At 45.0% G+C, this 14,102-nt stretch overlaps 1 protein-coding gene across 1 annotated transcript in view; it reads right to left on the bottom strand.

The window, feature by feature from the left end:
- LOC125309144 (calcium/calmodulin-dependent 3',5'-cyclic nucleotide phosphodiesterase 1C-like) overlaps positions 1–6,157 on the bottom strand; it is a 59,972-nt gene extending 53,815 nt beyond the window's left edge. The window contains exons 1-2 of the mRNA XM_048265875.1: positions 5,711–6,157; positions 960–986 (exon numbers count right to left, since the gene is read on the bottom strand). Coding sequence (XP_048121832.1) covers positions 960–986; positions 5,711–5,841 — 158 coding nt within the window. The 5' untranslated portion in view covers positions 5,842–6,157. The remainder of the gene's footprint in view (positions 1–959; positions 987–5,710) is intronic.
- Between the last annotated feature and the right edge of the window lie 7,945 nt (positions 6,158–14,102).

A 14,102-nucleotide genomic window follows, 5' to 3' on the forward strand; every position in this document is an offset into this window, starting at 1 on the left:
TATCACTGGGTGCATCACTGTATATCACCTTGAGATCTCAAAATGGCCAACACACCGTCCACATTCGTCCGATACGGCTGCGGAGCAAAATGAGTTCGGGGTCTCCAGCATATCCAAATTGCTCCACTTCTGAGACATTGATACGATGGGCGAATGTGGACGGGAGGGTGAATCGTAGCAGACATGGTAACTATAATATAGATGAGTTGTTTGCAATATTGAAACAACCTGTATGTAAATCCAAACAGTTCTGTAACACTGCCTATGTACGCCAGTTTAAATCATATAAATCCTCTGACACAATAAGCAACTTGCTAAGACAATAAGCAAGGTGGTTCACTGAGTAGGCCTATTGTGTAAATATATTGTTGAAGTAGGTCTACTCTTTTTTTTTTTTTTAGCTAAGTGGTCCGTCAGTTTTTTTTTATTGGTTAAGTGGTCCTTGGTCTGAAAAAGTTTGAGAAACACTGGTGTAGACGTACTGTAGCCTTAGCCACAGGCAAATGTGCTAAAGAGTGTTTACCTCACAGATCTCCTCTACAAGTTTTGGAGGTAAAAGGAAAAGGGTCAATGCAGGTTTGAGCTCAGACTCGAGCCGAGACAAATCCCATCAGTTACGTTTACAGCCGTGGCTTGTAAGGCAGCTTTAGGGTGAGAATGGGACAAAGCAGAGAGAATTCTCCACTGATGGGATTCATCGGCCTTACGTTTTTTTTTGTATTCATCCCCTTTCGTGTCTGTCTGCACAAAGCCAAAGGTACGCTGGCTGGGTTTGCCTCAGATGGGGCCACTGAGCTTAAAGGGTGTGTGTGTGTGTGTGTGTGTGTGTGTGTGTGTGTGTGTGTGTGTGTGTGTGTGTGTGTGTGTGTGTGTGGGTGGGGGGGGTCTGCTGGATTAGCTGCTGCAGCGGCGGTGGAGAGTCGAGAGTCGGGTAAAGCCCCCAGCTTGGTGGATCTTACCTCTGTGACGTCTTCTTGTATTTCCTCCTGGGCGAGAGAGAGAGAGACAAAGAAAGAGAGAAAATGGAGCATGAATATGCTGAAGAGGATGATTCCATCTTTTAAGACACAGATTGCATTTGACACAGATTAACTTGCATAATTCCACAGTGCTGAGTCTGAGGCAGAGGTGATGTTGTTAAAGCTCAAAAGTGAATGACCTGCGTTATCACAGCGGATATCGCAAGATTCTCAGATAGAGTCTGATCTTCCTGTGAGGGGTTGACTGGGACTAAGGACCTTCCCCTCCCTTCACTTAAGTTATGGGGTACACTGGGCTACGAAGCTCATGATAAGAGTGCAGGCTAAATACCAGAGAGAGAGAGAGAGACAGAGAGAGAGAACGACAGAGTGTGAGAGAGAGAGAGAGAGAGAGAGGGAGAGAAAGAGGGGAAAACATAAAAGGATCTATGCTGCAGTGATGGATGCTTTTGTGGCATGGCTCAAGATTGAGTTATCAACATTCCTGGGAGAGCCATGGATTGGTGAAATGGCTCCCAGCTTCAAAAGCTTTAAGCTGGCTCTGGAACTGTCTCTTCATGCATGTCTGCATTTTCACTCAACTAGGGCCGAGACAATCGGAGCAATCACTTAGTCTTAACTATCATTGTGCATCTTTACTTCACCCTCTAAATGCTATTTAATCACCTATGGTGGAGCATGGAGGTAATCGTGCCCTGTAGGAGGCATTCAGGCTTGTAATTGGAGATACATGAAAGCAGTGCATGATCTAACCAAGCGATTTATCTTTTGCTATGCACATAAATAAGTCCATACGTGCAGTATCCTGCATGCTTATTGCATCTACAACTATGAGATTACAATATTGCAAAACGTATTTGAACAAGCCTTCATTCAACATTTAAATTCACCAGATGGACACATGACAAAGCCGCCCAAATCTCTTATCGACAAGAGCTTATTTATTTGTCCCCACCCCCCCTGTCATCTCTGTGACCATGGCTGGACATGATGATGCCAGTGGAGAGGCTGTAATCCTGGCATGAGCGGCATCTCATTTAGTCCCTGCTATGGTCTCCCCTGGGTTTGGCCTAGCACGGACGCTATCTGATCATATAGAATACATACTGTAATGCACATTAAATATGGATTCAACTGTTGCATAATCTTAAAACAATGTTATATAATGCAATGGTGGCCCGACAGCTACGATGGTAGCAAAATGGCAGGCAAATCTGTTATGAAATGTATATGACATTTGTGACAAGTCTAAGTCTGCTGAAAGCTTTTTACAAGTTGTATGTTTTCAGTGAGAGAGGGAAACTGGCGCTGGTCTTGTAACTGCTGTGAACTCTAAGTGTGCGACGAGGGGGTACGCAAAACCCATGACGGGATGGGAAAAGTAAGACAAAACTTTTCCGTCTCCTTCTTTCTCTCTTCTCTCCTCTCTCTCTCTTTCTCTCTTTCCCCCTCTCTCTTGTCTACCTCTCATTTCCGGCGCGGGTGACATCACGGCCCCTGGGTGGCCCTGAGGGGGTGAGTCATGGCTGCGGCGGCGGAGGCAGCAGCCGGGCCCCGTGAGGACAGAGAGACACAGAGAGAGAGAGAGAGAGAGAGAGGTGCTCGCTCTAATTTATACCAGAGCGCTGGCTGATTAGATCCCTTTATTCATCAGCGCAGGGGCGTCTGATTGAGTGGAGACGCCGCCACAGACACAGCCACCACCTCACTTGTCTGCCGCCCAGCGCAACTTGTGTGTCCGCCCAGTGCATGTGTGTGTGTGTCACCGCCCTCTGTCTCTGTCGTTCTTATTAGTTTTTATTCTTTCACTCCTTTCATTATGTTTAATCGCTCTCATTTTCCTCCCTCATTTGTTCCATCCTTTTGATCTCACTTCTTTACTCACACTCTCTATCTCTCTCTCTCTTTCTCTCTCTCCCTTGCATCGTTTTCTCTCACCTGCTTTCCCTCATTCCCCTCTCCCTGCTCTCCGCCTCCCTCACTCTCTTCACTTCATCACTCCATTTCAGTTTCCGCTCACAGGTTATGAGCTCAGAGGTGTTCCCGGGACCCCGACGGTCCTTGTGACCTTTGACCCCTCCCGCTCCCCATCCCTTCCTGTCTCCTGTCTCTTGCAGCACTGGCCTTAGGTTCCCTCTGCTGAGTCGCTGTGAGGTGGTGTGATCTGGTCTCCCTTGGAAACGGCCGCCATCCATCAAACCCCACTCCCAATGACGACGATGACGACGGGTGACCTCGCCGCGTCAGTGACGTGCTGGAGCCCGTTAGATGATGTGTGTCCATTACCAGTGGTGCATAAATCACACGGTGCACACACACACACACACAGATATACATGCACACACATTCATACAGTACATACACACACCCACACACTCACTCACATACACACACACACACACTTCCACACATACATATACACACACTTCCACACACACACTCTCTCTCTCTCTCTCTCTCTCTCTCTCTCTCTCTCTTCTTGGCCTAGCCTTAAGATACACAGCATCATGCCCATACCTCTAATGGCTCAATCACAGGCAGACCAGCCTTAAACTTTTAATGGTCCAATCTCGTTCCTCCCACAGACCCTGGCTGTCAACAACAAACTCATTTGTCTGCTTTGGCGAAAGGCCCCATAAAGCTGTTAATAGCCTTCATGAAAAAAAAGAAAAAATTCAAGGGGCAGAAATGAAGGGGGTGTAAACACAGGCCAGGGCACGAGTCTGTATCTCCTAATCCAAACACAGACACACACACACACATCTTGCATGCAAACACACACACACACACACACACACACACACATCTTGCACGCCCAAATGCCCCTCCTGGCTCCATCTCCTTGCTCAACAAATGCAAGGACAGAAAAGCAATTTGCAGGAGCCCGAGCCAGATGATGATGCCTCATTTCTGGCGGCGGCGTCCATGCTCACTGTCTCCCGTCTCCTCAAGAGTGTTGTTGTGCCGCACCGTCGACAACAAGAGACCTGACAAACAACAACGGCGCCGTGCCACGCGCCCGCCTGATTCTGATTTTGATTCACCGGCGTCAGGGGACCGCGAGACAAATCCTCTGCCACCACCGAAGCACACGGGATGATCCGGTTAGTCTATCTCTGCGTCTGAGGACCAGAGCCAACCCCCCTCATCTGCCCTCCATCCCCTCCAACTTCCTCCTCCACCCTACTCCTTTGGGAGATGTCTTCAGTCATAAGCAGGGATTAGCAGCTGCGTCGCGACGCAAGCGATGTGATATTGGACACAGGGATGGCAGCCAGATCATAGCCGACTCTTGTCACGACACACACACACACACACACACACACACACACACACACCCCTGGCACAGCAGCTCGCCACAGCCATTTCTTTTATTCGGCCTAAAATCTGTGACACTGAGACACACGCATGCACGTTAGCATACTGATTGATTTGCTCCACGATCAATATATCGGGTCAAATATATGAAGTACACACGGACAGACAAATGACAAACACACACACACACACACACACGCACACAAACTCACAGACACACCGATACCATATCAACAGAAAACACATGCATTTATCCCACTATATTTACTCAATAGCCTAACTGTGCATGTCTGTCCTCTGCCTCCAGGAGGCTTTGTTGTTGATCAGTAACGACTGCAAGTGTTCTGGGAAGTGGGGATGCTGTTTATTCTCAATGTCACACCTTTGCGAGCGATAACAGTCAGAGGACAGTGATCCCGGCGTTAACGGTCTGATGGAGGACGAGAACTCGAGTGTGAGAATAATGTGCGGTTTTCTTATGCCGAGTGACCCTGAGCACAGTGGACAGGGCTGCTTACTGAACCTTTAACCTTGGTGCTTGAGCCACTGTTAGTGTTTATATACCAGAGCACATCTTGCTCTTTCAAACTGAGTGGTCAGACAATGGATCTGTGTGCGATGTGGGTGTGTGAGTGTGAATTTATTTGTATATCTTTGAGTGTTTTTTTTTTGTCCGTGTGTTCTTGTGTTTACAGCCTGTGCTCTCTCTCTCTCTCTCTCTCTCTCTCTCTCTATCTATCTATCTATCACTCTCTCTTCCCTGTTTGCTCTTTTTCTGCTACATTAAGCTTATTGGTGTATGAACTTTACCTCTCGATTACTAGACAAGACCATGCAGCAATATCCATCTGAGCCTTCACTGCACAGAGCTCAGTGTTTGTTTGGAGAAAAAATAAGAGCTGTTTTTGCTCCCTGCGGCTTGCAAAAACTCCTGCACAATAAATGCTAATGTTGCGAGCATTTAAAATTCATATGGACAGTGCCAACTCATACCTTCAGGCAGGTACAGTACATTGCATGACCAGATAAGGATGGTGCTTCAAGTTTACTCATAAATCGGCTTGTTTTTACTATTCTGAAAATTATATTCAGTTACACTAAATGCCTCATTACGACCGGCTACACTTAGGGACTAATGTGATTTCATTCCACATATTTGAACAGTTATTTTTGAATAGTGACAGCACACAGCCTTGCATGAGTAGTGTATTTAAAAGAAAAATATTAAAGTACTACTATGTGTACTACTGCATACTACTGTATGTAGATATATTTGGAAGTTCAAACATGTTCACACTATCAAATGTATGCAAGTCAGCAAACAACAACAACATAACAACAACCCAAACAAATGACAAATAAACAAATAAACAAAAAACAAAAGATTAAGAGGATAAAGAGATGGTACTTACAGTCCGCGCAATCTTAGCCAGATCTTCTCAATCTGATCCGGCTGCAGATACTTCAGCGAGTTGTTCTCGAAATCCTCGATCTCCTTGGTGGGCGATTCCATGTCGAAGTAGTCAACCAGGCAAAACGACATGAGGTTTGGTCAGAGAAGATGCAAGGCAAGGACGGGAGTGTGAGGGAGGAGGAGGGGGGCACAGGGGGCTTTTAGAGAAGGGGGGCACAAGATCCGTCGGCAGGACGAGAGTCCGTGTGCTCCGCACCGCACGGTGAGGCGCAGGGCAGCGCGGGAGAGAGGGGAAGTTTTGTGTGTTTTTTTCTGTGTGAGAGCGGGCTGCAGCCCCCACGCTCAGCTCCCCGGCTCAGTCTGTCAGGGAGACAGCTGGAGCGCGTCCTTCATGCTCTCCCCCTCCCCTCTCTCTCTCTCTCTCTCTCTCTCTCCCTCCCTCCCTCCCTCTCTCTTTCTCTCTCACACACACGCTCTCCTTTCCTCTCACTCTCACACTCGCTGGGCTTGCATGGCTCTTTTCCTCCCTCTCTCTCTTACTCTTGTTTGGCTGGTCCTCCTCTCCACTTATGCCTGTCCTGGAACAGAAGTGGTGGATCCTCGCTCTTTTTCCTCCTCTTCTCCTCTTCTCTCAGTCCCTGTCTATTTTCTCGCTCTCATATGCACTCACTGGTTCTGACCGTGACTGGGAGAGAGAGAGAGAAAGAGAGAGAGAGAGAGAGAGAGAGAGAGAGAGAGAGAGAGAGAAAGAGAGAGAGAAAGCGAGAGAGTAAGAGTGAGAGTGAAGATCGCACACGCGCACGTGTGTGTGTGTGAGCGAGTGTGAGAGAAAGAGAGAGTGTGTGTCGGCTTCAGAGTGTTCAGGTGCACAGTGAGTGAGCGTGTGCAGCCGGATGGAGGGAGGAGGGGCTAAGAGGGGCAGCACTGGCGCTCGTCGTGAGTAGTGGACGTGCAGCGGATTAGCAGCCGTTTCACAGAGCAGCGCCAGAGCCTCCATTCAACATGTCTACTGACTTCAGCTTGAGGCTGGTACTGTGTGTGTGTGTGTGTGTGTGTGTGTGTGTGTGTGTGTGTGTGTGTGTGTGTGTGTGTGTGTGTGTGTGTGTGTGTGTGTTTGTGTGTGTGTGTGTGTGTGTGTGTGTGTGTGTGTGTGTGTGTGTGTGTACTACTTGCCATAGGTTGTGTCTTTACAATCAAGAGCATGGGAAACTGTAAAGAAGAGACCAAGAAGAGACATTTTGTGACCATGAGTGGGCATTTCTGTTAGTATTAGTATTGTATTAGTGAATCGGAGTTAGAGAATAGGTCTCTAGTAGCAGTCAATCAATCTAGGATTTTTGAGAGGGTTTTATATGTTCTGTATGTGGTTATGTCCTTCAAATATATGTGAGCATGTGTGTGTGTGTGTGTGTGTGTGTGTGTGTGTGTGTGTGTGTGTGTGTGTGTGTGTGTGTGTGTGTGTGTGGGTGTGCGTCTGTGTGTATATGAACATATGTGGCCATATGTATGCGTGTACCATGGGTGGTCTCTTTATGTTCATATGCGCTTTGCATATGTGTGTGTGTGTGTGTGTGTTCTGTGCATGTGTATATGTTATGTGTATGCATTAGTGTGTGTGTTTTGGGGAGGGACGTGAACCTGTCAGAGACAGAGGGAATTGGGGATGTTCGCTCTGACTCCCAGCATGCCCTCCTGCTTCCCACAGACCATCAGTCTGCCTCTCCTGCCCGCCCTGCTCACTGCTAACACCACACCACACCACAGCACAACAACAACAACAACAACAAGGCCCCTTGTTTTTTCCTGTTTTATTTTGTCCTTTACCGTCTTTAACCTCAGATTTTTTTATGCTCTTTAATCTTTTTGTATTTATTTATCTAGTTGTAAAGTACTATGAACTGTATAAATAAATAAGCCTTGCTAAGCCTTGAGACAGAGAGCGAGAGAGAGAGAGAGAGAGAGAGAGAGAGAGAGAGAGAGAGAGAGAGAGAGTTGAAATAACCCAGGAAATACATCTGAGATTGCTAAAAGGCAACTATCCGCTATACTGAGAAATAGTCAAACGGAGAGAGCAGTTTCACAGTAATTGATGACATCAAGTTGAAATGGGAAATGTGGCCCCTTTTTAATAATTAAGAACAAAAATAAATGTGCGAAGCGCCTGATGGGAATAGGCCTTAGTGAGGAACTGATGTATCAGACGTCTTCCATACGTCATCCAGAAAATGTATTATGAATACACACAAGATGAAATCAATTAAGCACTGCAACATAATTCAACAACAGTTAACTAGTTACTTCTAAAAACCACACAAACAAAAAAAGAGAGGTTTCCTCCCTAAGGAAATATATTGATCACATGGTCCACCTGTTATCCGTATTGGGATGTGGTATTGTATCTAAGAGTTGACTTCAAGGGAATAAAAATGACCAGTTAAACAACATTAGCACTCGTGGCGTGGTGCCATTTCGACAAGCGCTCCGTTGTGATTGGTTATGATGGCCCTGACAGGAAATTGGATGCTCTTATCATAATGGCGAAGACCAAAACACATTACGTTCAGCTCTGTTAGGCCAGGGACATCACAGACACTGTTTTGTTTTCCATGACAAAAGGAGATGGGCCCTTTCTCACTGACCAATCAAGAGGTTCTGTGCTGGTGATTTACACAAGCTTCAGCCTCTCCTATTTGATCCAGCCTGACATAAGATATGGAGACAAAATATTCTTTCAGAATACATGATCAATATGGCCTTTGCAAATTTTCTCCCAGTGTTTTATTGCATTTTAAAGATGCTTTTACCATAATGATGATTGAGTAAGTCAGCTGCTTAGCTATTATATGCAAGTGCATGTGCTTAAGTGGCAGTGAGTGATTGAATGAGTGAGTGACAGAGAGAGGGGGGGTATGTGAGTAAATGATGCAGACAGTGACTGAGTGATGGAGTGTGTGTGAACAAGTGCATAAACGAGTGAGTGGGGAGGTAAGGGAGCGAGAAGCTGAGTGAGCAGCAGTTAGAGTGCGAGAGAAACTGAGCACGAGTGGCTCACATTTTCTCACAGTGAGCGTGCTGCTCATCAGCGCCATTTCAGTTGACGAGTTTTTTCTACTCCATCAGCCGACACACTGCCACACTATTACACCTGGTAGCAACCGCAACAGCTGGCCTGTAGTTCCCTGCGAGGGCTCTTTTAACCATCCCCACCTGGGTTTGTCTTCAATTCGACTCTGTGGAATTTCCTCTTGCTGCTGGTGATGTGAACTGAGCCATCTTCACTCTTTCAGCTTTTATCTTCAGCTTTTCATTTTTCGATCTGTATTTTCTCCCCATAATCTTCAGGTGGCTAAGCCTGACCTCTCGAACTCCTTCATGTGTAAAAAGGCTGAGATAAAGCCATCCACTAAGAGAGATAAACCTCCCTCTCTTTGTTCATACTCTCTCTTGTTATTGCAATTGAAGTCTTTTCTCTTTTGTTTCATGTAGACACATATTCTGTCTCCCCTTCCCTCTTTCTCTCTTTCTCTTGCATGTTCTCATCTCTCTGGCATCCCTCTCTTCTTCTCTGAAGTAGGTATTTCTGTTTTGTGTGTGTGTGTGTGTGTGTGTGTGTATGTGTGTGTGTGTGTGTGTGTCTGTCTGTCTGTCTGAAGCCAGGGATCGTCCTCACTGTTGGAAGGTGAGCTGCTCTACTGAACCTGATGAAGGAGAGGGATTTTCCAATTTGTCTTTTTTTCCATTTTGTGGACCACCACTGATGGTGACTCCCCCTGTTTGACAACGAGTGTGAAGGTGTATGTGCAATGAGATTAATCACTGCAGTCCTAAGCTCTAGTCTAGGGTTTCTAGACTCCTCTTTTTGAGGGGTGACCTCATTTTGCTGGAGATAAAAATAACAGTGACAACTATATGGCTAGTAAAAGACCTAATATGAACAAAACTTGAATATGTCTGTGTCTATAAGTATGTATGTTCAATGGAAATGTTAATGGGGGTTGTGAATGCTGAGTCTTTGAAACACTGTGTACTTAGCTCTGGCTATGCAAATACAGCGTTTTTGATAAGTGGTTCTGTAGAAATTGTGTGTGTGTTTGTGTATATGCCTTTGTACCTGAGTGTGTATTTAGTAAGTAAGTCATGGTGGGATGGGGGCAGTGGGTGTTGAGCAAATCAATGTAAATAAGAATTAGAACTGAGAGGCCGTGTGAGCAATTCAATTATATGACATTGTGCACATGAGCATTGTGCCACCAGCACAAATACTACAAACTATTCCCGACAGCATCCAGTCTCTAGCACAGACACGCAAACACAAACACACACACACACACGCACACACACACACACACACACACACACACACACACACACACACACACACACACAAACACAGCCCGCAGCAGAACCGGAGGCAGTTGGCGGGTCACTCGCAACCCATCCCTTCCAGCTGCTCAAGTTGCCACGGCAGCTATCGCCGAAATCCACTTCCTGTTCATCTAAAGATAAAAGCGCCTCTGATGTCCACTCTTACTTGTTCACTATGTTCACAGCTTGAGCATTTTGAATCCCCTGTCAAAGTCTACCAAAGTCCAGTATTTAAACAATTAACATAATTTTATTCACATCTAAAATTAACTATGAGACTTTATTACTGTACAGAAGAGGATATGTGTGGTTATGTTTGCAAATGTATACTAATTCCTTCCAAAGTTCACCTAATGAAGTGAGAGTGTGTAGTTTTGTGGAGCAAGCCCTGAACCGAGCCAGGTCTCAGAGATCCTCCAGTCTTAGTGGTGCTGACACAGCCAAAGAATGGGAAATCTTGAAAGGAAATTGATTGAAGTTACCATTTTAATAAGGAGTCAAAAGAAATAGCTCATTCTGTGGTAATTAAAACAATTCATGTCAATTCATTAGAAAAGCATATTGTAAGAATCTCCAACCACAGTCGTTTCCATGAGTCACACACATTTCTGCCATAACACAGACCGAACATAAGTCATTAACATCAAGAGCGCCATTGTGCTGATGTGAATTATTTTAATTTTCTCCTCAGCGCTCTGTCTTTCATTCCACTCTTTTTTCTCTCTTTGCTTCACTCAAAGCAAAACCAAAGGATGTCTTATATTTCAAAGTATTTGTGAATGGTAGGAAAGAGCAGAGAATAACTCCCCACAAATGTTCCTTTTTTCTCATGTTAATATCTGTCCTCTATGTTCCTAAACTTCTCTCATTATCTAGTCGGCCCAGGACCACACAGTGTTGTTGGTACTTCACTGTGGCTGATCTGACAGGTGATTGTGCTAACATAGTGCACTGTCATCCTCCCAATACTGCTCCAAATCTACCAGCTGCAACATAACAGCACCAGTCTTGGCAGTTTACCATACTGAACTCTGTTCCTTAAAATCATGCCTTCCACTGGGCAGACCAAGCTGACATTAACTAGATGTACCGCAGAGCGGTACAAAATATGACCGCCGACCAGTCCAGCACATTTTTTCCACAAAAATAAATCACGCTGAAAGGCCTATATGATTCTGTCTCACTAAATTGCATTATCCACACTCAATTCTCACTGGTATCTGCTAGACAACAAGTCCCAAAACATGATTAGTTCATAGATTTCACATGTAAAATTCATTTTATACAACCCCACCCCCATCTTGCCTGTTCATAATTCTGAAATTCTTGAATTGTGTGCATGTGTGCGTACACGTTTATGTTTATGTTTATGTGTGTGGGTGTGTGTGTGTGTGTGTGCTTGTGTGTTTGCCTGCCTGCGTATGTGTGTTTGTGCATGTGCATGCATGCGTGCATATGTCTACTGTGTGAGTATGTGTCATAATATGATTACTGTGAATGTATGTGTGTGCGTGTGTATCTGTTTATGCACATGTGTGCACATGGAATGGGTTAACATGACCCTGAGGCAAACATACGGAAAAAAATTGGTCATCCTAGGCCCTACGGTTCTCAAGATATTCACAGAAAACTGTGTCTGCCCTACCCTCCTTTCGTGGGGTCCAGTACAGAGGGAGGGCTACAGATCAAAACGAAAAACGATGGTTCCATGTTATCCATGTGGGGTTACATGCCCACCAAGTTTCGTGTACCCCGGTCTTTCAGTGTCCCGGGAATCCTTGTTGGTGTACGGTCACTAAATGTACACACAAATTATTTTATTGTAAGGCCCCCCATGAACGAAAGTTCACAAAACTTGGCATGCATTCGGAGGGTGTCATAATGATCCTACACTTTCAATTTCGTGCAGTTTTGACCATGTCAGCCAGAGATATTGTGATGAAAACACCACATTTTTTGCTTTTTAATTTTGAATTAGGTGGCGCTATACATGAAATAAGTGGTAATGGGATGGGTTGACATGCCCCCTTAAGACCAACATACAAAAAAAAGGTGGACCTCCTAGGCCCTACGGTTCTCGAGATATTCACAGAAAACTGTCTCCGGCCACCTACAGGCCAGTTGGTGTATAGTAACATAAATTAATGTATTGTGTGGCCCCCCCATGAACGAATTCCCACGAAACTTGGCGTGCATTCAGAGGGTGTCATAATGATCCTACACTTCCAATTTCGTGCAGTTTTGACTATGTTAGGTCACAGATACCTGCGATTACAACACCTCATTTTTTACTTTTTTGTGTTTAACTAGGTGGCTATACATGAAATGAGTGGTTATGGAATGGGTTGACATGGCCCCTTGAGATCAACATACAAAAAATGGTCCTCCCAAACCTTACGGTTCTCGAGATATTCACAGAAAACTGTGTGTCCTACCCTACCCTCCTTCGGGGGTGCAGTCCAGCGGGGGCTACAGATCAAAAAGAAAAATTATGGTTCCATGCTATCCATATGGGGTTACATGCCCACCAAGTTTCGTCTACCCCGGTCTTTCAGTGTCCCGGGAATCCTTGATGGAAATTTGGACATGCGAAGAAAAAAAAAAGAAAAAAATCTGACTAAAAAAATCTGATTTTTTTCGCTGCGCGGCAGTCATAACAAGAAGATCTGACAGGCATAAAGACAATGACACAAAAAAAACTACATAGAGATAATTTCCATTGGGAAGAAATATGATTAAGTCTGATGAAGACTAAAGCATCATTCCATGTCCCTTTTCACCGAAACACTTCTAGAATGATTCCTTTCTGAATGTGAATGTAAATGTAAATCGTAAATGTAAATCAGGTTTCTAGGCCAAGGATACTTGCGTATACAAGGAATTTGGTCTCTTCATTTATCCCATCCGTGAATTAGTGAACACAGAGCACACAGTGAACACACAGTGAGGTGAACACACAGTGAGGTGAAGCACACACTAACCAGGAGCAGTGAGCTGCCTTGGTACAGTGGCGCTTGGGGAGCAATGAGGGGTTAGGTGCCTTGCTTTCCTACTGGGTCGGGGATCGAACCGGCAACCCTTCGGTTACAAGCCCGAACCCCTAACCAGTAGGTTACAGGTATGGCCATGTTGAATGGGCATTTGGGTTTGAATGAAGTTTTTCTTTCAGCAGGTTTACTGGTGAGGTAAGAAAATGAGTGTAAATTCATGAGAATGAATTAAAATGAGAATGATAAGAGAATGGGTATTTTCACTGCATATGAAGTTGGGAGTGGTGATAAAGTAGGAAACAACTGTAAGAGGTGCTCACACTTCTCACTATGAATTCCCGGGAGACTGGGGTTTTGTAAATCAGTGTGACAATTAGACAACACAGCTAGCTTATCTGTGTGGGACTGTGTGTGTGTGTGTGTGTGTGTGTGTGTGTGTGTGTGTTATCCATGAAAGACATGAGTTCTGCCTCACATGCAAGGCAGATTTTGCTTAGCGTATGCAGATGCAGACGGTGTGGCCATGTTGAATTATTCAGATCTGACCTTAGTAAAACAAATACACAGGTACAAGGCAAATAGCCACAACATGAAATATAAATAATTAACAGTAAAAAAAAACAATGAATATGGAAATCTTTGAAGAGACACTTTCAGACAGAAGTGACCATAGAGGTGTCCATCCACTATTCAGCTTTTGTCAAGAGTAAAGAGTAAAACTACACACGCAAAAAAACATATATTCATTGACATGAACCAGAGCTAGTGAGCGGAGCGCGAGCGAGCGAGGAGCGGAGCGGATGGAATTTTGTTGGAGCGGGGAGCGCTTTTTTATTCAGAGGCAGGAGCGGCCGCTCTGTCCCGCTCCATTTTCGCTCTGATACCGCTCACGCAACGAGTGTAAGCCATGCTCAAATCCACCCTGAACTCACGTCTTCATAGTACAACCAAGACCGCTACAATTCAAAACAAACATATTGACCATATTTGTAGCGGATTAGGCATAGCCAGAGTTTTGTTCAAGAGTAGTTTTTA

Source organism: Alosa alosa, chromosome 16 (genome assembly GCF_017589495.1).
Source record: "Alosa alosa isolate M-15738 ecotype Scorff River chromosome 16, AALO_Geno_1.1, whole genome shotgun sequence".
NCBI lineage: Eukaryota > Metazoa > Chordata > Actinopteri > Clupeiformes > Clupeidae > Alosa > Alosa alosa.